Source organism: Bos taurus, chromosome 1 (genome assembly GCF_002263795.3).
Source record: "Bos taurus isolate L1 Dominette 01449 registration number 42190680 breed Hereford chromosome 1, ARS-UCD2.0, whole genome shotgun sequence".
NCBI classification, from domain to species: Eukaryota; Metazoa; Chordata; class Mammalia; order Artiodactyla; family Bovidae; genus Bos; species Bos taurus.
This window is the reverse complement of record NC_037328.1, coordinates 144010062-144033087: the sequence shown is the minus strand read 5'-3', so window position 1 is coordinate 144033087 and position 23026 is coordinate 144010062. Positions and strand designations below refer to the sequence as shown.

At 52.8% G+C, this 23026-nt stretch overlaps 1 protein-coding gene across 1 annotated transcript in view; it reads right to left on the bottom strand.

The window, feature by feature from the left end:
* Positions 1-7373: 7373 nt before the first annotated feature.
* The window catches only part of AGPAT3 (1-acylglycerol-3-phosphate O-acyltransferase 3), a gene marked incomplete at its 5' end in the record, with an annotated part of 29026 nt that continues 13373 nt past the window's right edge, over positions 7374-23026 (bottom strand). Inside the window, 7 exon segments of the mRNA NM_001038046.1 lie at positions 7374-7553; positions 8149-8347; positions 13107-13182; positions 15830-15932; positions 16410-16563; positions 17467-17628; positions 18236-18405. Coding sequence (NP_001033135.1) covers positions 7465-7553; positions 8149-8347; positions 13107-13182; positions 15830-15932; positions 16410-16563; positions 17467-17628; positions 18236-18405 — 953 coding nt within the window. The 3' untranslated portion in view covers positions 7374-7464.

Genomic DNA, 23026 nt, shown 5'->3' with positions numbered 1-23026 from the left:
CAGGCCTGGAGGACCTGGAAACCATTTGTTGGCTGAGACCCCAGGTCCACCTTCCAGTTCCCCACCTCCCCTAACTCTGGAGACCTGGCTGTCCCGCCAAGAGGCATCCACTCTGCTGGCTGCTGTCCAGAGGGATGGCCTCCTTCGATCTTCAGACTGCGCTCCAGTGCCTGGCTGGCTATTCTGGGTGCTCATTCTGGGATGAAGGACAAGCAGGAGGAAGGCCCAGTGATGCCTCGTGGGTCACTTACATCTACCAGTGGGAGGAGTCTTCTGGGAGTCTCCTGAGGAGATTCCACATGCTGACCTGTTAACACACGGTTGTGACAACAGACCCAGCGGTCAGGACTCTGAGCTCTCACAGCTGAGGGCCTGGGTTCAATCCAAGCTCGGGGAACTAAGATCCGACCAGCCAGTGCGGAAAAAAAAAAAGTCAAAGCGGGAACAGCGTTCAGAATAGTAAAATGAGTTTCCCCTCTTGGGGACAGGACACAGGAATACCGCAAGGGGCAGCTCAGCTTCAGTGGCCACGCTGGGCTCTGAGGCCCGTCTGCCGCGTGGCCTGGCAGGAAGGTGCACACATGTGCCTCCACCTCCCACCCGCAGCAACCCTGAGCTCATCAGATCCTGGGGTGTGTGCAAGAAACTGAGCCACCGGGAAGAAACAGTTCTCGCCAGTGCATTGCTCACAGCTGTCCCGACTCAGCACGGTGAGCACTCACCCTCGTGCCAAGGACACCACAGATGTGCCAGGCTGTCCCCAGGAGACAGGCCAGCGAGGCCGAGGAGGGGTGTCTGGACTACATACCTCCCACACTGGAAGGTGGGCGTCTCTCCAACCCCCTGGCCCTGGGAGCGGCTCCGTGCAGGGCACACTCCTCCAGACCTTGAGCCTTACCAGGGCACACAGCACCCACTTCCCTCTGCACCAAGTCTCTCACTGAAGAGGGGCAATGGTCTCAGCCTCTGTTCTGGTTGGAAGCCACAGAAAAGGGCTTGAGCAGGAGGGGCCGACAACTCCTACCTGCCCGGCTGGCTTTGGGCACTGAAGGGCCATCCCAAGACAGTTGCACAGCTCCGTGTGGCATCCAGAAGGCAGGGGCCTGAGGCAGCAGCTTCCGCCCTGCCATTCATAGGGTTGATGGGACATCCATGGCCGTGGGTAGGCCCAGTGGGTCAGGTTTTCTTACACAGTCCTGGGCAGAAGGGACTGACTGTTGAATAAGAGGTGTCACTGAAGTCCTTTACCAGTAAGTGGTAACATTTTAGCACAGTCTGATGGGGCTATGATCCAGAGCTTCCTAGTCCTGAGTGGTGACCCAGACCCTGAGGGAGGTGGAGAGCCCTCAGTCCTGAGTGGTGACCCACACCCTGGCGGAGGAGGAAAGCCCTCAGTCCTGAGTGGTGACCCAGACCCCGGGGGAGGAGGAACGCCCTCAGTCCTGAGTGGTGACCCAGACCCCGGGGAAGGTGGAGAGCCCTTAGTCCTGAGTGGTGACCCACACCCTGGCAGAGGAGGAAAGCCCTCAGACCTGAGTGGTGACCCATACCCCGGGGAAGGTGGAGAGCCCTCAGTCCTGAGTGGTGACCCAGACCCCGGGGGAGGAGGAACGCCCTCAGTCCTGAGTGGTGACCCAGACCCCGGGGGAGGTGGAGAGCCCTCAGGGCAGGTGTGCTGCGCCTTCCCAGACAGGGTTCCCCTCCCCGGGGCTCTCAGACCCACAGGACCCAGAGTCCCTCTAAGTCTCCAAGCCCTGGCAGGAGGTCTGGCTCCTATGAGTGGAACACCCTGCCAGTCGGTGGAACTGGAGCCCAGAGACCACCCGTCCTCGCCCCCTTCCTCTGAGCTACCACAGGACACTTTCAACTCCCCACTGAGGTTTCAGCCTCTAGGGAGCACTTTCAAACCCATACCTGTGCAACTGCCAGGACCAGGCTGTGCTCAGGCTCCATGCAGGGAGGAGATACGGGGCAGGGGAGCGCCCAGGGCAGGCTTGGGGTTTCATCCCATTTCCTAATGGGGTTGTTCCTACATGACCACCTCAAGCTCTCCCTTTGCTGTCTGGGGTATGTGTGTACCTGTGCGTGTGTGTGCGCGTGTGCACCAGTACACATGTGTATGGGGGGCCTGTAGGCATGCACCGGTCCACATATGCTCTGAGTTCAGGATATACTTGCAAAGCCAAGTCATGGGTAGACACGTGTGGGTCAGGAGAGCCTAGCGGAGCCTGGCTTTCCCAGGTCTCAGGGCAGATGCCCACCACCGGCACTGGCCCCAGAGCAGAGAGGCATGTCTTCGGGGCTTTGCCCAGAGCATAAGTGACACCATGAGTCTTTTAGCTCGATTTATTTTCACAAGACAGACAAATCAGACCCTGGAATAGCTCTTGGTTCTGACAAGAGTATTTTTCTTTATAAAGAAGGGTTCCTGGGTTTTCTCCACAGAGTGAATTTGCTTTTACAAAAAAATAGTTTTTGATATATACATGCCTACTTTGGAAACCTTTTTGTCCTAGATGGCTTTTCAGACTGGTTTTTATGCAGAGGGGTCAGTGAGCATGCTTTAGGCACCAGCTGATCTTTCTGCCTTGCTTTCGCCTGACCATCGCTCTGCTTGAGTTCCCTTCCAAAAGCAACTTTCACAAGATGGGGAGGCTCATAGAGTGTCATCACAGGACAGTCTCCAGAAACAGTCCAAGCCTCAGGGTGCCTGCAGGCAGGGAACCCAAGGGCCAGAAGTGCCCAGGGAAAACCCTCCGCGGGCCAGCAGCACAGGGACAGGAGGAGGCAGGCAGTCACTGTCTCATAGTGTGGATATTTTATCCCTCGCTTTCACAGCAGCAATTTCAATAAACAAGCATGACGCCCACAGCATTCTATCTAGAAAATACCGCCGCTCAGGCAGGCTCGAGCACACCCGAGCACAAAGCAACCTTTGCAGCACACGGCAAGTGCAGCCAGTTCTCACGGGATACAGGCGTTTAGAGTCGAAGTTAGCTCCCACCCCCACCCCCCACCCCCGACAGGCTCCCATAGACCAAAAATACCGCTCTCCTCCACTACACAAAGCAGTAGCAAAATTGTAAAAACGAAGTGTACAAAAGGAAGCATCCATATAGTACATTTGCACCCTGTATACAATTTATCACCCTTTGAAGCTGGCCAACGGTCAGGTACGGCAGAGGATCAATATTGGAAAAAGAATGCCGACATCTGTCCCGCACATTTCGGTCGATGGTTTGTGTTGTTTTCCAAAGAGAGAGATTTTCATTTACAGTTACAGTACTTGCTGACGATCGTTATGATTCAGAAGCCAGTTGAATTTCCTGGTATGTAGGCAAGGAACATTTGATTGTCACCACGTACAATTCTGAGACAATAAATACGAGTAGATCAGATGCATTTCTTCATGGCATCAAGTAACTCCAGTTAACACAATTTAGTGCATTTCAGTATCTCATTCACAGTTCCACTTCTGTCCAAAATACTTTTGCAAACAAAAAGTTAAGAAACTGAAAAGTTTATAGGAAAAGAAAACTCCCAGTGAACTTGTCATCACAAAGCTTCAGATTTTAAAGCATTTCAATTGTCTTTGAAAGGAGGGTGCGGCTGCTGCCAGCCTGACTGGAATCAACTGCCCTGAGTTCCTGGGTTCCCCCGAGGGCTCTTATTTCCTTCCGGGGCATTTGTAGGAATGCCTCCATTGCACTGAGTCAGCTAGTGGCCAGTGCTGGGGGTGAACTCAATTCATGCATGTCCACCCCTGCATCAAGCAGAATGTAGTGTGACATCACCTACCCCAAAAAGGTCCCAGCTTAAGTGCGTCCTGGCCCTGACATGCAAGGATGCAGAACCCACAGGAAAGTCTGCCTGCCTGCAGCACCACTCACGGCCCAGGACAAGTCTGGGGGTGTCAGGGGTGTGGCTGGCCCCAAGGGCACTGGGGAGAGGCTTGCCTTTGCCCAGGAGCTATCTTGCTAGAGAGGGGCAGGCACGTAGAGGGGGGACATGCTGTCTTCAGAGGGAAGCAGGTGGGCACGTTGGGCTGACGATTTTAACCCCTAAGCCTGGTTACACTGCCAGGGGAAACCACAAGGTACCACTGCCTGCCACGGTGCGTGCCAGGGCTGCATGCAGCTGTGGTGAGAAACTCACAGCACACGGTACACAAGGGTCAGCTCAGCTGAAAGTCAGTCGGGCTCCGAAGACTCTATGTGGCTTGTCTCTAGGTGTCTCAGGCAGAGACAAAGCAACATGCTGAGAGGGACTTGTTCTTCAAATCTGACACGAACAGGGGTCACATGGGTGTGGACAGCTTGGAGACAGCGCCTGACCTGCACGTGACTGCATGCACCACTCTTCTGCAGGTGGACATCGGTGCTCAGCGGCTGAGTTAGAGTGAAAAAGAGCACATGCCACGGCGCACACAGGGGTGGGGGGTGACCGGGCAAACAAGGCGGAGATTCCAAACTGCCCTGGCAGGCGGTCACGCCTGCGTCACCTTTACAAGCAAGTACTACTCATGTCGCTGATTCAAGTCATTACTGAGCAGTTCATACAGAGACCATCTCTTCAGTCTGACTCTGCTTCTCAGAGGGGGGCTGTGGCTCAGACAGGGCTGTGCGTCCAGCACACTGTCACCAAGGAGCTGATGACCAGGGTCACTTCTTTGGGGTTAAAAATCCTGTCAGTGGTCTCCCCTGAGCAGGTAAGCCTTTCCCCAGCATCTGCTCACCTGTTCCAGGGCTGTCACAGGACCATGAGAGGGGCACCTATCACACGGCCACCGTGCTGCAGTGGTGCAGGCACCCCAGAAGCCCCTGGAACCCCCCAGAGGGACGGCTGGACACACAAGGAGGGCCCAGGACCCAGACTCTACTTGCCAGGCGGCACCAGGACACGTGTGTCGGCAACAGAAGACACAGCACCGGGGCCTGAGCTGAGAAATACACCATCCCGCGGCCTGGACTCAGAACTCGGCCTTCACCGGGCACCTGTGGGAGGGACCCAAGGCCTGGAGCTGCTGCCTTTCGTCTCTCCAGTGGGAGTGGGGCTGGCTCTGGACGCTGCTGCAGCAACAAAGCTACACCTCCAGAGACTCAGCAAACCTCTCCCCTGGCAGAGCGGTCACCCAACACCGTGGATTCCTGGTCCCGCCCGATCCGACCTGGGGCCACATGTGCTGGGTCTGGAGTGCATCCTCCCCGGTGGTGACCAGGAGGACTGTCCCAACACTCAGCCTGATTCTGGACAATGAGAACATCAGTAACAAAGGGGGTAAAGGAGAAGAAGTAAGAAAAGCACTGTTCTGAGATTTATTAATTTAAAAAAACTAAAGGAGCCTCCCCCCTCTTCCCTCTGAAGTGGATGAAAAGCAAGATCCACCCCTCCAAAAAAAAAAAAAAAGCAAACATTCATGGTGTAATTTTTATTGCTCTCAAAGGGCTTGGTATTCAAATGCACAAGCTAATCTTTGTTAAATCAGAAGGAAGTCACTGAGATTTAAAACCTACACGTGGTCTCAATCTCCATTCACCCAGGAGTCTTCACAGCTGGTTACTGACTCAGTATAGAATTTACATATTGTGTATCAATTTCAAGGGGAGGGAACTTGGCTAGGAAGCAAGAACTATTAATTAAATGGTAAAAGATCTAAATTTGCACTTTCCAGGTAATGTAGCTTCACAGTAGTGCCCTTCAACTTCTTCCTTTAAGCTCTTCAGGGATGAGTGGATTAGCAAATGACACACACACACACACACACACAGGTGAGCAGCATGTTATGTGAAGAAAAACAAGATCTAAGGGAGCCGCTCACCCAGGTGGAAGTGGCCTTACTGCGTGCCAGGCTCCACGCCCGAAGGGAAGCGGGAGGCAAGCTTTGGGGCAGAGGGCGGCTGGCTTCCACACTGTCTCAGTGCCCAGCCTCGAGAGGACATGTGTGCCTTCGGGGTCACTGTGAGTGAGCACAGAACTGCGGGGCACGTCCCTGCGACCTTGGTGCCATTACCAAGGTCACCGACCCAAAATTCAATAGTGTCACTATAAAGGCGATCTGCTGTTTCCACAGGTCTCCCCAGAATTCAGACTTAGGGCCAATGCATAATTATTTTTTTCAGTTTGGTTTATAATTTTGCCCATTCCTCTTTCTTTCATTCCACCCCCCCCCACCCCAGAAAATTCAACCTGCCTCTATTTTGAATGCTGGTTACAGGACAGCAGAGATAACACCCATTATTTTTCTTTCCCTTATTAAAAAAGATGAGGGGAGTGTGACTTTAAAAAAGCAAGTTGAAAGTTTAAGAAGAAAGTTGGATGCAGGCGGGTGGCGGAGCTGGAGGGGCGGCCCAGGTCCACCCTGCTGGGCAACCCCAAGGCTTCCAGCCCCGCCAGGCCAAGAGGCCCAAGAGTGCAGGAAACGCCTCCCTTTGGCTGCAGGCTGGAGAGGATGCTGCCCGGACACTAGGGACTCCCCTGCCTCCCCCAAAGGCCAACATCCTCCTGGACACACGCACCTGCTCAGAAGGGAGGTGACGGAGTGGGGAAGGCTCCCCACCTCTGGTTTCCATCAGGTCAACTGTGAAAACAAAACCTTTAAAAAGCTCAGTGTTAACAGTCTCCAATCACCTTTAGAAGACAGGGTGATGTGACACCGCCTTTTCAAAGTATCTGCCAGCCCTGCGGCCGAGGTCTCTCCAGTGCATAGCGCCCCTGGCGCACCGGCCCTGCTGGGGGTGGGGGGCGGGCCCCCTGCAGCCCTGTCCCCGGTGGGATGAAAGGCCGCTGTCCGCCGGGAGCAAGGGGGACAGGAGCTAAGCTCCGGGCATGGGCAGAATTGGACATCTCACCGCGTTTTCTCTGGCTCCACTCGCTTTAAAACGGATTCAAGGTGTCAGCAGGTAGGCGCTCCGGGGGAGGGGGCGTGTCCCGCCGCAGCCCCGCCCAGTGTGCTTTTCGCCAGGCCACGTCCCCGCCGCCCGGAGGCCGGGTGCGGGCTGGTAGCGGCCGGTAGGTGCTCTGGGGGCCTGGGGACCCAGGCACACAGTTCTCAGCGGGAGCAGGGTAGAGTCCGCAGGGGGTGCAGGGGAAGAGGCGAGGGCCGGGGTAAATTCCCAAGAAAATCGATAAAAACCGAAAACGGGATCTAAGCGCGAGAAGAGAACGTTTCCAAAGCCTCCCTCGGGCCGGGGGAGCCCCCATATCCCTGGGGGCGGGAGCGGCCGCCCCCCAGAGCAGGCGCTCAGCCCGGCTCTCCTGCGCAGGGGCGAGGCTGGCGTCTCCATCTGCAGGTCTGCCGACCGCTTTACTCTTGGCTCAAGTTTTATTGGTCAATATTAGTCACCAGTTAATAAGAAAAATAGTTTCTAAGTGTCTTTTTCCCCCGCTCTAGGTGCGTTGTTCTGTTTTTAATTGAGTTAATTGGATACCACCGTCAGGTTATGTGTGCTCAATCACAGCCATTAATTACTCCTTTTTCTTAAATTCTTGGTTTCCATAGCTGGAGCCTTTTTCTATTTCAGTCACTCCTATTAGTCGGCGGACTCCAAAGGAAGCTTTAAAACAGGAAAAAGGCTAGGTTAGCTGATCGCCTTGCCATCAACCTGGAAAAGTCGCTATGGGGGGAGGGGCCTGCCTTTGACCTCAGACTTTCCTGGGAGCGAGGGGCGGTGGGTCCTCTGCCCTTCTCCCACCCAGTCAGCCTGTGGGGTTGGGTAGCGGGGAGCAGCGGTGGGTGTGGGCCCATTGAGGCCTGCAGTTCTCAGCCAGGGCTGAGGGGCTGAAGTGCCTGACACTTAGTGCCCCTGCGACTGCTACAGTGCAAGCAATGGCAGTGTCCTAGGGAACCTCGGCCCAGCATGCCAGCCCACGCCCCCAGCCACCCAAGTGCAGACCCAGTGGCCAGGACCCTCCCCACACAGCTCTTGGCCCGAGATGCCAGGCAGGCGGCAGGCCGGCTGGCCAGCCTTCTGGAATCTGGTGGAGGTCGTCATGGCCCCGTGGCTCAGTGGTCAGAGATGCTCTCTGAGGCTGGCAAGGCTCGGCCTGGATCCCGGCTGCCGGGTGACCATCTCCAGGCCTGGGCATGGCCACCAGCACACGGAAGGCTCCCTCCCACCCTTGAGCCATGCCATCATTCCCCTTCATTACCTGCCCCGACAAACCCCAGGAACGTCAGGATCAGGAGCGGGGATCCACTGGCAAAGACGCCCAAAACAAAACTGAAGAGAGGAGACAGGAGGAGCGTGGCCCAGAAGAGGAAGTTGAGGAGCGTCCATGGCCGGCGGGTGGGTTTGAACTGCTGCCCAGGAAACACACCCTTCTGGTTATATATCTCCTGCAGCGCATCCTGAAAGAGTCAACCAGAACAGTGGCCTTCCTGTGCTGTTGTTATAACCCAAAAGCAAGAAATGACTCTACCTAAAGTGGATGGACCACATGACACGGGCCACGGGATGAAGCTGACATGACATTCATATGTGGTTGGCTCATATCAAAAGCTTGAGAAACATAAACCCTTCGATCAGGCAAGTTTCCTAGGAAAATGATCAGCCCATGCCTGGGCACAATAGGCACCTCCAAGCCCCAGGACTGCAGCATCTGCTGGGCCCTGCACCATCTCTGGCGACACCTCCAGAGCGAGGGTGGCAGCCACCGCTGCTGGGAGTCCATGGCCCGCTGGCTGGGTCATGCACAGAAAGCTACTTAACCTCTCCTTCCTCCGTGTCCTGGCGGCTAATGATGGCAGGACAGGGAGCAGGTGAGGATGTGACAGCATCCTCGACAGGGAGATGGGGCCACATTACACACCGAGCAGCAGCTGCCTGACTGAGCGGCCGAGATGCCGAGACAGACTTCTCTGCAGCTACGACATGTCACGTGCCAGCAAGGACATACACTCACGATAGTCTGAGTTTTCTGAAGAACCTAAGTGCCATACAATTCCATATAAATAAAAATATGTATGATGAGGCATGTGTCTGGGGCCAAGTCTGGAAAAAGATGAACACCCACGTGATCTTAATCACCTCAGGGGCTTGGGTCTCACCTCTTCTCACCTTTTTCTGTTTTATTTTCTGCATTTAGCTTCTTCAGCTATGTTTGGCATTACATTACAAACAGGGCAGGGGTCTTGACAAATACCCAGTGTCACAGCCTCTTCCAGTGTGTGGTCAGACACCAGCTGCCCCTGCCAACCCAGGGGGCATGGGGCGGGCACCATAGTCCTGAGAGCTCAGGAGCAGCTGCAACCCTTACATCTGTGAGGACACCTCAGGGTGCCCACACGTGCCCCCCAACCCCGAGGGCCCTTCCCGTGGGGTTCCAGAACATTTTCAAGCCCGTTTGTTCAGCCCGCTCTACTCTGCCCGCCTGCCCCTAAGCAGACGATGCAGATGGTGGTGGTCTCTCCCGTCCCGACCAGTCAGCCATTCCTCACACACCCAAAGGCCAGTGCGGTCTCCTTCCCCAGGAGGGTTTACGCCTGCACCCCGTGCATGGGCACCTCTATGACAACGTCCGGGACCGCTCCTGTGCTGTGTGCTTTTCTGTGAGTAGCATCACATCACACGCCTACCGCAGTCTGCTTTTCATACACCTTTCTCAAGATTCAGTTAGAATATGCCTGCAGTTCATTCATTTTAACTGAATCCCAGAAAATGAATAAACAATGTGTCTATGTTCTAATAATGCACTTTTAGGTTATTTCTCACTTCCTGCTAAATAAGCAAATACTGTTTCTGGGAGATGTCACTCTTCTTTGTAAGAGGTTCCAACTTTTAAAAACTAACCCTGATCCGGAGACACACTCTCCTTTGCACCCTCATGCACGTCTTTCTGCCCATCCACCATGGGATGCACACACACTGTATTCCTTCTTTTAATTGGTCAGCCTTGCCCGAGGTTTTCCATTTTATTAATATGCTTAAAGAAATCTTTTGGTGCACTGGTTCCTCTTTTGTAGCTTTGTTTTCTGCTTAAATAGTTTATGCTGTTATTATTTTCTTTGTTCCCTGTTTATCCTATTTCATGTATGTTTCTGTAATATATGTTTGTGTGCATGTGTACACATATGTATGTACATACATTCTTTTTATTGATCCCATCCCTGACTTGTGTTTCTTGAACCTGACAAAACCCGTGTTCTTCAACTCTGGAAGTCTTATGGTTATCCCTGACAACTGCGCTTTATCATTCTTCCCACCTGATCCTCTGGTGGGATAATTGTTACCTTCTGGACATCTGTGTAGCCTCTGGATCTTTTAACTTTCCTTTTATGTTTTCACTTCCTCTGTGATACATGCTGCGTAATTTCCTCGAAACCTTTGTTGATGTTATTTGCTAAGCTGTATTCAACTCTTTGGGACCTCATGGACTGCAGCATACCAAGTTTCTCTGTCCTTCACTATCTCCTGGAGTTTACGCTCACGTCCATTGAGTCAGTAGTACTATCTAGCCATCTCATCCTCTGCCATCCTCTTCTCCTTTTGTCTTCAGTCTTTCCCAGCATCAGGGTCTTTTCCAATGAGTTGGCTCTTCGCATCAGGTGGCCAAAGTATTGAAGTTTCAGCTTCAGCATCAGTCCTTCCAATGAATAGTCAGGACTGATTTCCTTTAGGATTGACTGGTTTGATTTCCTTGGAGTCCAAGGGACTCTTCAAGGGTCTTCTGCAGCACCACAACTCGAAAGTATCAATTCTTCAGTGCTCAGCCTTCTTTATGGTCCGACTTTCACATCCTTACATGACTACTGGAAAAACCCTAGCTTTGACTATATGGACCTTTGTCAGCCAAGTGATGTCTCTGCATTGTCTAGGTTTACCATAGCCTTCTTTTTAAGGAGCAAGCATCTTTTAATTTCATGGCTGCAGTCACCATCCGCAGTGATTTGGAAGCCCAAGAAAATAAAATCTGTCACTGCTTCCACTTTTCCGCCTGCTATATGCTATGAACTGATGAGACCAAATGCCATGATCTTAATTTTTTGAATGCTGAATTTCAAGCCATCTTTTTCACTCTCCTCTTTCATCAAGAGGTTCTTTAGTCCCTTTTCACTTTCTGCCATGAGGGTGGTGTTATCTGCATATCTGGGTTGTTGATATTTCTCCCAGCAGTCTTGACTCCAGCTTCTAATTCTCTCTTCGGCTGTATCAAATCTTCTATCTAATCTGTTAACTAAGATTTTACTGTCAATTACTAGATTTCTCATGCCTGTCTATCTTACTTGGGTTTCCTCAAATCTGTTCCATTTTTAATAGGTCTTATTCTTTTGTTTTCAATCCCTTCTTCTTTTATTTGTCACTTTTTATTTTTGGCGGTGCCGGGTCTTTGTTGTTGCCCGTGCTCTTTCTCCAGTCGTGGTGAGTGGGGGCGACTGGTTGCGGTGTGCAGGCTTCTCATTGCCGTGGCTTCTCCTGTTGCACAGCGTGGGCTCTAGGGCGCACAGGCTTCAGTAGTTGTGCCACACGAGCTCAGCAGTGGCACGTGGGCTTCGTGGCCCCAAGGCACGTGGAATCTTCTCGGACCAGGGGTTGAACTCATGACCCCTGCATTGGCAGGTGGATTCTTCCCCACTGGACCACCAGGGAAGTCCTCAATCCCTTCTTTTTCGCTTAGTCATTTCAAGCAAGCTGATCTGAGTCTCTGCCAAGTAGTGGTTCCACAGCTGAAGTTTCAGGAGGCTTTAATCTTCTGTCTGCTTGTCGTGCCCACGCATGGCGGGTCTCGGTTACGAGCGCGTCTCCAGCAGAAGTCTCAGCAGCTGAGTCTGGAGCCGTGCTCTTCTAGCTTTACATGTGCTTCTCTCAGGGACTCTAGAGAGATTCACCTGGAACCACTGTTTTATGCTGATATTTTGATTTTGTTCTTGAACTATGTTGTTAGTCTGACGTCAATCCCGCACCTGTTTAAGGACAGTGCTGTGATTATGAATCACCAGGGAGATGCTTCAAGACTCAGAGGGGAAAGGCAAGCTTCAAAGTCACTCCTGTGCTGGCAGGTTCAGTTTCCAGTTTCAAGCCTCCATGAGGATGAAAGTCCGACAGGGTCCCAGCTTCATCAGGGTCTTCAGTTCTAACTTCCAGCCCCGAGTGAAGTCAAATCCATGTTTTCTGTTTCCATGTAGGCATCAGAACTCAAGACCACAGGGTGGGCGGGCCAACAGACTCCTCGAGCTTCCACTCACAGTCTTCCCGGCTGACTCCCAGTCCCACCTCCTCTTTTGCTCCTGAGAGAGGTCCCTTACTTTTTTTTAGCACCTGTCAGTGCATTTAAAAGGATATGCATTGTATTTTTTTAATTTTAAAAGTTTGCTTAAATTCCTCTGAAGATTTCACACATTACTTGGTTGCTGCTGCACGTGTGCTCGGTCATGCCTGACTCTCTGCGACACCATGAACCCACCAGGCTCCTCTGTCCATGGGATTCTCCATGCAAGAAGACTTGAGTGGGCTGCATTTCCTACTCCAGGGGATCTTCCCGACCCAGGGATCGAACCTGTGTCTCTTGCATTGGCAGGTGGACTCTTTACCCTTGCACCACCTGGGAAGCGCCTGTTACTTGGCTAAAACCCTTATAAAAGGGTATGTGTTTTATACTAGAAGGGCTTTCTGATTATCTGAGCTTCTTTGTTGCTGAAGATGAGAACCTAGTGCCCTGTATGTTCGTGTGTATAAAACAAACCTAAGAGTCAGGGGTGAGACATGTCAGGGGAATGGAGGAGGGACTGGGTGGGGTCACCAAAAAAGCTGTCGTGTCATCTATAGTGTGTCTCTTACATATTAAATCATATGTATACACACACACATACAATGTGTGTTGCATACCTACAATTTCTTTTACACAAAATGAAACAAATGTGATATTATCGGCAATGGTTATATAAGCACTGTAATGTCCAGTACACTTTCCTCTAGTTTGTTAATTTCTTGAAAGTTAGGAAAAATGAAAGATGCAGAAAAGGATTGGAAAGAAGAATTTGAGAGTGGCACATCACGCCTGTCTCTAGAGGCAGTCCACGTGCTACCTGCCTGCCCTGTTAGCTGCCCCTTGGGAACCTCTGTGAGGCCCCAGGGGTAGGGGTGGAGGTGGGGGGAGCTGGGTGCCTTTACCTTCTCCTGGTACAGTTTATGAAGCCACTGAGCTGCTTCCTTCTCATCCAGTGGAATCTCTTCCAGAGGAAATCTCCTGTTTCATTAAGAAGATTGAAAGCAAAGTGAATCACCAGATGACATCAAACTGAAACAGGGGAAAGTAATTTCTTGTGCATCAGGAACTTCTGTGAGGCCCCAGGGGTAGGGCTGGAGGTGGGGGGGGGCTGTGGAGCTGGGCGCCTTCACCTTCTCCTGGTACAGTTTATGAAGTCCTGCCGTTTCTATTCAAATCTGGCTCTCAATTTCTAAGAACACACAAACATCAAAGTAACTTGCCCTCGAGCAGTGTCCCGTGCCTCGGAGGACGGCGGGGGATCACGGAGGGCCCTGGCAGGCGCTTCAAATGTGCAGGAGCACTGAAGCATTGCACGGAGACACTTCAGGAGTGTCCCCATGGACAGGAGCAGTGAGCCCCACTGGGAAGGGACTGTTCATTAGCCTCAGCAGCAGGTTTGGTCTTTCAGTTCGTCTTTGGATGTGATCATCGCTGAGAGTGTCTTTCATGAGGCAAAGAAAACTTCATCTTTCACAAATGAAATCTACTTGCCTGAAAAGCTGAAGAGATTTTGAAAATTTAATCTCACCTAACAAATGCTGACTTCAATTGGGACAGTGGCTTGTGTACAAATCACATCACCAGCTGAATTACCAGCCCCAGGATGGGAGGTATCTACCTGGTAAGACCGGGACCTCTTTCCAGGGCACTGCAATACCTGAGGATCGCCAGCAGGGGCCGCCGAGCGCACTTAACCAGCGGACCGCGGTCACTGCCGGGCCTGACTGCCTATCGCTCGGAGGGCCCAGGGTGAGAGAAGAGACAGGAGAAATTTCCACAGCCAGAGGCAAATCTTCTATGTTGAAGGAATATCAACCTTTTTTTTCCTCTAAAAGTTGAGGACTTTGGTTTTTGTGGGTGAAAATGAAAAGAGGATTTTTACAAGAACATGCAATCAGACATCTGACCACACATCACGCAGCCTCCGGGAGACTCCGCTGTGCACTGAGAGGACAGAATAAGACTGCTAACCCCTTAGTAAACAAAACGGTTTATCTCTGTGGACCCGGAAGGTGTGGGGCACTGCAGGAGTCCCCAGACCACACCGAGAGGTATCACTTGAAGGACTCATCACAGGCACCACCTCGGGAAGGAAAGGAAGTAGGAGAGGCTTGTCTGCAGAGAGATGACTGCCCACAGCGTCAAACTCAACTGACTGTTCTCCCCTAACTGCACAGATACCACATACAGGTTCTGTTGTATGTCTGATGTATGAAGCATGAAATATATAAGAATTTTAAATGATGAGATCAATATGAATACTATCTCCTAGAGTCGACTCAAGCCACTTTGAGGATGCTGGCCCCAACTGCCAGAATGGACACAGGAGAGCCTCAAGCCACAGTCCCCATGGCCCTGGCCCTGCCTAATCACAGGCCCCTGGGGCATCTTCAGTAGGGGATGGGAAAATGAAGCAAAACTCCACTGGGTCGTGCGAACCCTGACTTGTTTGATTACAGGTATGTGTAATACCTGTATTACAATGGAATATTGCTTTTGCCCAAAACACCCAAACGGTACATAATACAAAGCAGTAAGTTGAACCCTTCCAAAATTCTAAATATATCTGTTAAGATACTGAGTACAGCCCCTCGTTTTCTGCAACAAAGGAGAAAAAGAGCAGATTACAGCACCAGTCCTCCCCACTGGAGCTGAATGTCCACGCGGAGGGCGGTGCAACCTGGGGGCAGGTGTGAGCACCAGTCTGGAGCTGGACCAGGTAGGTCCCCTCTCCACCAACCGCTTTGCAACCTGCTGGCTCTGACCATGGACATCTGGGACGCCTGGAGCCCCTTACTACCCAGGGGCTAGACCAAGATCTGCCTCGAGGGCTCCCTGAGGAGGACGGGACCTTCCAGGGCCCCAGAAAAATCACCAGCCCCTGGTGGCCACTACTGTGTCAACCCCCCTGCCCCCCCACCAGACTTTGTGGGTGATTTGTCTTCCTTTCCTGAGGCAGAGAAATGTGGAGGTCAGAGTGTGGCTGTGAGACAGGAATGACCTTGCAACACAACTCTAGTCCCCGACCTTGATCTTTCGTTACAGACATGGATCCCACCATCCCAAGCAGCCCTGTGTTACTCAGCTTGATGTGCCTCTGTATTGGCTGCCTCTAAGCCAAGGGGGTTCAGGCTGGCTAGCACAGAACCTGCCGACTCAGCCCGCGATCGCCAGGAGAGGGAGGCGGAGGACATGGCCCTGACCCCACCATCACTCCCAGGTGGTCTAGATGGCTGTACACCATGAAAAGGGCATCACATGGGCATGCTGCTCAGGATGGGACAGCTTGTCCTTCTCCTGCCTATGAACAGCCTACTCACTGGCAGGTCTTAGCTCTCTAAAGCCTCTTCCCAAAGCCTCTGCTCCCTCCACTGGGAGGGATCACGCCTCCCTTGGAGCTTCTGGAACCTTCTGCCTGCACCTGGCGCAGCCTCCTTTGCTCTGTACAGGCCCCATCATGCGCGGGTCCTGGATGCTGGAATGCCCCAGCACCTCCGCGTGGGGGCGTCCTGGAGAGGGGAGGAGCCGCGCAGAAGGTGCAGGCTGGCTCGGTCCCGGCCCCGCCCCCACCCCCGCCGGCCCGCCCCGCCGGCCCCGCCCGCCCCCGCCTGCGGCAGTAGCTCACCTGACACACATGTCCGCCTCGTACTTCTTCCCATAGAGGATCCCCAGCAGAGACGGGTTCTTGTTTCCTCGGAAATTCAGCGTGACGTCGTACACAGCTGTGACTGCAGGGAGGGTGCAGAGGGTGACAGGTGACATCCAGCAGCTTGGCCCATTGTGGCTCTTCACCTGGATGCCCGTTGTGAGGGTTCCCATCTCTCACTGGGGCGTGTAGTTGAGTCACTTGTGTTTAAAGCTAATGTCTGGCTGTTTCCTATCCATCCTATGCTTTGTCCCTTTCTTTGATTTTGCCGTCCTTTTGGATTAACTGGATATATATTTTTTCCTTTATCAGGTTTTCAGTTACATACTTTTAAAAAATGATCACTTTAGTTGTTTTCCATTAACTAGTATTTTATCACCTCAAAAAATGACACAGGAATCTTACAACACGTAAACCCACGAACTCAGATCTCCTTTTAATGCCACTGGCATTCTGTAGCTTACACAGAACACACTGATTTGGTTTCTGGCAAATCACGGATTCCATTTCCCACTGTGCTGGGAGTGGGGTGGTGGTGGTCAGGGCGGGCAGCTCTTACCTGTGCCGCGGAGGCACTGCACTGCGGTGGTGAAGCCTTTGGTCCGAGGCAGCAGGTGGTACTTGAGGACGGGCAGCCCCTTGGAGGCGGCCACCTCCATGCTGACGCGGTGCTTCTTCTCCGTGAAGCGTGTGCCCTCACAGTACAGGAGGAACTAGGGCGTGGTGGGGGACAAAGGCCAGTTAGAGATGCGTCGGTCACGTCTGTACACGACTCCTCACAGACAGTGGTAGCACCGCACTTACTCCCAGGGACTGAAAAGACACTTCCTGGAGAGAAGTGAGACTCGGTGTCCCTGGGTGCCAGCCTCCAGGTGGCCTGTGGAAAGCAAAATCTCCCATCCCTCTGCCTCAATGTGAGTTGTGAAAGTGAAGTGAAGTCACCCAGTCATGTCCGACTCTTTGCGACCCCAGGGACTGTAGCCCACCGGGCTGCTCCATCCATAGGATTCTCCGGGCAAGAATACTGGAGTGGGTTGCCATTTCCTTCTCCACAACGTGAGTTACAGACACTAAATACATAAACAGCCGGCTCACAAATAATTGCCATCAGAGACCAGAAAGAAGAATCACAAAGAACTGATTTCAAACCGATTGATACCGATCATTTCAGATGGCTGTCAGTCAAACTCCAACCAAGGGGCTCAGAAAGGACCCCCCAGGCTCCACTCTGCTCTTGAAGGGTGGCTGCTCTAAGTGCAGTGCAAACCTCCTAGGAATTGAAGTCCACGCTGACCCACAGAACTGCGGCTCACAGGGCTTGTCCTGACACCTGACTCCACAGAACAGCCTGGGGGCCTGGGCAGACTCTCCGCTAACATTCCAGAGGTGCTCCCAACTCAGCCCAGCAGGACCTCCTCTGTGTGGGCCCAGATGTGCGGGGCCCACCTGGAGCAGGTGGAAGCAGGTGGGCTAAGAGGGGTTCCGTAGGTGCATGGGGCGGGGCCGTGGCCCTGGAGCTCAGAGGCTCTTGTTGGCTTTACAACTAACAACCTGGCTGCGTTCCTGATGCCCAAGGTAGCACAGCTTGTGTGGCCTTGCCCCGCCGCCTCACTCACCCACATGTATTCGGGGTAGTTGGCCAAGGACTTCAGGCCTTTGATGACGGTGTCCCGGTCTTCCTCCCACTTCCGTTTGCAGAACACAATCTCCAGGAAGTACCACGTCCAGCCGATGAGGGGCACGTAGAGCAGCTCCCTTTTTGCCAGGACTTTGGAACTCTGAAGAGAGGGGGAGCAGCTGGTGCATTATGGCCACGAAGTCCCCACGGGCAGCGCCCTGCAGGCAGCCCTTAGCACTGGCTGTCATCGGGAGACCCTGGCACTGAGTATGACGCCATTGGGATGGGCAGGGCCCCAGAGTGTGGGTGCCACTAGGTGAGAATCCATGGGCAGATCTAGCCGACGCTGGTATGCGGGCGTGCGGGCGGGAGGGGAGCCTAGAGGGTATACTGGGCCTTCAGGGCTGCTCCGGCTGCCAGGCTGGGGGCTTGCTGAGGATGATGCCAGGGCCACCACCCACTGGGCTTCCCTGCAGGGGACCCCTCAGCCTTTCTCATTTGAGGCAGCTGAGCCGACGGGGAAGGATTGCAAAGGAAAGGCAGTAACACCTGACTCAGGAGGGAGCCCTGGGGCAGCCTGCAGTCCCAGAACCCATGTGGTCAGCCATGCTCACATGCCTAGCCCAGAGGGACCAGGGGCTAAACACAGAGCCAACGAAAACTCAGAGCCCTGGAGACTCCAGACCCGCCCAGGGAGCCATGCCAGTCCCTCCTTGGGACCCCATGTCGCTCACCCCACACCCTCCTGGGACCCCTACATTGCTCACCCCCAGCACGCCGAAGCGCTCGCACATGGTCCACCCACAGAGGAAGTCAATTTCAAAGTTGTGGTTGAGGATGATGACTGCATGCTCCTTCCCAAAGGTGTCCACCGTGGCCTGGTCGGTGAACAGGGTGCACTCCGTGCACGACCACCACTCCAGGAGCATGACCAGCTCTGCGGACACATGCGGGGACGTCAGCCAGGTGTAGACCGCCATGCTCCGGCCAGCCCTCCCTCCCTGCTCCCTGACGTGGGCGGGGCTTGCACAGTATCACCCAGATTGGGATTTTCTGCTGGAAATGAGTTTCGATGGTGTGTGTGTAATAAATTAAGTTTTCTAAACCTATAATTACCTCTCTAAGCAAAAGTCAGGGAAGAAGTCAAATGGAAGCAGAAAAAAAGGGGGATTTCCCCGGTGGCTTAATGGTTAGAAATCCACCTTGCGATGCAGGGGACACGGCCCTGGCACACAGCAACTAGAGGAAGCCCGTGTGCCGCAGCGAGGACCCAGAGCAGCCAAAAAAAACCCAGAAGAAATGGAAGAGGAAACCCATTTTAGGTGGATTGTTTTTGGTAATCAACATATCTAAAGGACTTAATTTAAAATATATATTTAAAAAAATCAGATCTTCACTTTTCTTAAAAATCAAATAACCCATTGGATGAGATGGTGAACAAAACATTCACTTGTTAAGAGGATACAGCATCATAATTATATTATTATTATTTCATTACAAGGTATTGAATACCAACTGTATACCAGGCACTCTGCCTATAAATGACATCAGATTCTAGCAGACAACTTGAGTTATTGTTATTATTATTCCCAAAGCTCAGAGAAAAAGTGGTGGAGTTCCAATCTCAGCCCCCAAAACTAAGTCTGGGGCTCTGTGGAAAGTTTCAGAGGAAGCTCCAAAATACAGAAGTAAGTGAATAAAACCAGGGTCCCCCTCGGGGGGGTCTTTGGCTGACACGTGTTAAGCACTGTTACTCTCATCCACACTACTCTTTACAAAGGGCTGAGGTGGACACCAGTATCATCACGTACAACTATGGTCTTCACACGTGCTCTGGACCCATGGGGTGGCACACATTGTGTCCCCAGATGAGGTGGCTGGGGAGGCAGTGGGCACCTAGCCAGGCAGTGAGTGTCACACCCACCATGGCCAGGCATCCTGAGAAGGGTGGCCTCAGACCACGAAGTGTAGCTCCCAGGCTCAGGATGGATTTCAGAGACCTGTCCTTTGTGTGCTGGACACCAACCTATCGGTTTTCAGAGAGGACCAGCCCTGGGAAGGCTGATGAGGCAGGACAGCCCAGCACTTAGACAGTGGGCTCCTGGCCTGCTTCCCTGTTGGCAGGAGACAACTGTGCCTTCTTCAGAGGTTGCCAGGGCACTGGATGGGACTTGGCATGGGGGCTGCCTTCTCCTTCCCGATGAGGGTCCGCACCAGCCCAGACAGAAGTGAGGAGACACACAGCTCCCCCCATGTACTGGGCTCTCAAATTCCTCTTTTACATGAGGTGGGACCGGATGGAAGGCCAGTTCTGAGACGACACGTGCACACTCTCAAACCATGGAGAGGACGGGCCATGAAGGGGTCAGCTCCAGGACACACTCGCCATAAGCTCCATCAAGGGACCAGGGCCCTGAGGAGATGGAGGCCCACCAACAGGGGCAAACTATGCCCCTGGGATAGCCTGGCCACTTCCATCCAACAGTCAAGTTGTGAATAAAGGTCCAAGGAATGGAAAGACAAGAGGTCTTCAACAGACGTTGTTCACGGATGATTTACAGATGGCCAACATGAGAAGATGCTTGGCATCTCTGGTCATCAGGAAAGTGCAGGCCGAAGCCACAGCCAGGCACTGCGTCACACTCACAGGACAGCTGCCATCCAACAGATGGATGACAAATAGCATGTGCCAGCGAGGAACAGAGGGCCTGGGACGCCCAATGCTGCAGGTGGGGATGTAAACAGGGCAGCTGCGTCTATGCTCCAAACAGAGTAACCAGATGACCCAGCAATTCCACCACCAGGAAGATACCCAGTAGAAATGAGAACAGATGTCGGTGTAGAAACTTGAACATGGATGTTCCTGGCAGTGTTATTCACAAAGCCAGAGAGTGGAAACAGCCCAGAAGGGTGACAACTGATGAAGAAATGGGCAGTGCACATCCATACAGGGCAGCATCGTTCAGCCGAAGTGGGGACGTGGGCCTGACACGCAGCAGGATGCAGATGAACCTGGGAAACACGGAGCTCTGAGTGTGGGGAGTCAGACAACACCCACGCAGTGGACGCTTCCATCACGTGGACCACGCAGGACAGGCAAAGCCACGCGGACAGGAAGTAGATTAGTGACTGTGGGGCTTGGTGGGGGAGAGATGGCGGGGGGAACATGGGGAGGACTACTCCACGCTCTAAGTGGGTGAATTTCACTTCCTTATTGCTATTTAAGAAGAAAGAGGTCCAAGGCTAGGCTGACCTGTCCATCTGAAAGCACAGGTGGCTGCTGGGGACTTGCCAACGCCCCCACCCACACCCCCTCCCCAGGCGGCAGGGCCCTGGGGCTGGGACAGACCACGAGCAGCCTGGTGACGGCCTGCTCCTGCACCTCCTCGGCTTCCTTCTGGGAAGCCTCCATGTGTCAGCTGGTCAAGGAAGAGCCGGTGGCTGAGGCTGCTGCCTCTAGAGCAGTTTGCCTGGGAACGAGGAGGTGTCCTTCCTTATCACCGTAAGGACGTTCAACCTGAGGCCTCCCTCTGTGCAGATGTCCAAGTGCACAGCAGAGTCCTGTTAACTGCAGGCTCCAGGCCCTAAGCGGGCTCTAGAACTCACTCCTCTTGGGTAACAGACACTTCCCACCCATCGGACCGCAGCTCGCCACTTCCCCTCCCCCAGCCCCGGCCACCACCGTTCTCTGCTCCGCTTCCCTGAGCTTGGTCATGTGGATCCCTTGAAGGAGGAATCAGGCAGTCTTGGTCCTTCTGCGACTGCCTGGTTTCCCTCCATGTCCTGCCCTCCAGGTTCATCCATACTGTCACAAACAGCAGGATTTTCTTCCTCTTAAATAGTACTCCATTGTCCAAATGGACGGCATTTTGCTTGTCCGTTGGTCTGTTGATGGACGTGGATGCCATCTCCACATCCTGGCTACTGTGAACAAGCCATGCTGAGTGTACACCCTCACCTGGCAGCACTCAGGACCCGGGCCTTTCTGGCCAGAACAAGAGGTCTGGCCCAGGTGGGGGCCGCGAGGAGGAACCAACTTTTAGACAGACAGACACAGGCAGCCCTCGGGAGAGTGGGTCTGGCAGAGCTGCCTGTGGAAAGGCGGCGTGTTGAGGATGCTCTGTCCCACCAATGGCCAGCATGGCCACCAGGGATTGAACCTGGGGCACAGTAGCTAAAGTGCTGAGTCCTGACCATTGAATTTTCCCTTCAGGAAAATTCTCAGCCACCATCTCCTCCAACAGTGCTTGTCCTTATTCACTCCTCAGGGACAGAGTCCAACACCCGTTTCATAGACCTGCATGTTCTCATTACCTCCTTTAGCTCCTGTTTCCTATTCTTCATCTTGTCACTCTACTGCAGTCGGGGTGAGCTCTTCATATTATTGTCCAGTCCACCCACTTGCTTACTAGCTGTGTCTAATCTGATATAAGATTCACTAAGTTTTTACTGTAAAAAATTATTATAATTACAATTTTCATGCATAGAAGTGCTCCTTGATTCTTCTTCAAATCTGGGGACTTTGGGTAGTCTTTTGTCTAAATCTTCCGTTGTATGTTTATTGTTTTGAGTTCATATATGACTTGTTTCAGTCTATGTGATTCTACTGAATTAGAGACTAATTCAGGCCAAAAGCACATTTCTGTTTGCCTCTGTTGACCCCATGGGCACTGCCAGTCTGCTCATTTCAGCAAACTTTCAAGGTCCTGGCTGAGACCCAGCCCGTCTCTTGGAGCTGCCAAGGTGGGGCCCTGGGAAGCAGTGCTGATACCCCATCTTAGTACTCTCTTCTGCGGAGAGGCAGGGGTGTGGCTGAGGGATTTCCTTTATTTACAGCCTTAAAAAAGCCAGCTTTACTCAGAGTCTGGCTGTGCAGAAGTGCTTTGACTTGAGAACGCTACTGCCAGTGGAGGCTGTGATTTTCACAAGTCAGCATTTGCCCTTTGGGCATGCACCCATCTGCCCTGGTGACGCTGCTAACTGCTCTGCATGGCAGTATTTCTAATTCTCCTTCTCACACACAGGAAGGTGGCCTTTTATTTAGGAAAAAAGCAGCTGGGAACTGAAACCTTCGCCTGTTTATGGCTGGAAGCATGGGCGGGGCTGCTGTCCCCTGTTGGGGGCACGCACACCTGGGCTTGGACACCTCACTGCCTGCTCAGCTGCCCTCCTACACTGGGGAGGGGGAGGTCTCGGGGGCAGCTGCACAGACTCACCGTTTCCCATAGGACATAAAATGGGTACTACCTGCTCTTCATTGTAGAAGAAAGGTGTTCTTATGCTAAGTAAATTGTAAGGAAAAAACAGCAGAGTCCCTCCCATCCCCACTCCCAGGACAGCCACATTTTCTGTTCTGACTTCCACACTTTCTAAGGAGAGACGGCCACACGCCAGTGCAGACACATCACACGCGTCTTTAAAAGTAAATCATGGTAGCACCTCTGTACTTTGTTTTTAGCTTCTGTTTTCACCTAAAAATGTATCTTGAACTTGGTTCTCTATACCAGGAAAGAGAGAGCCCCTGCTGGTCTTAGAGGCTGTGTGGGCCTCCATCCAGT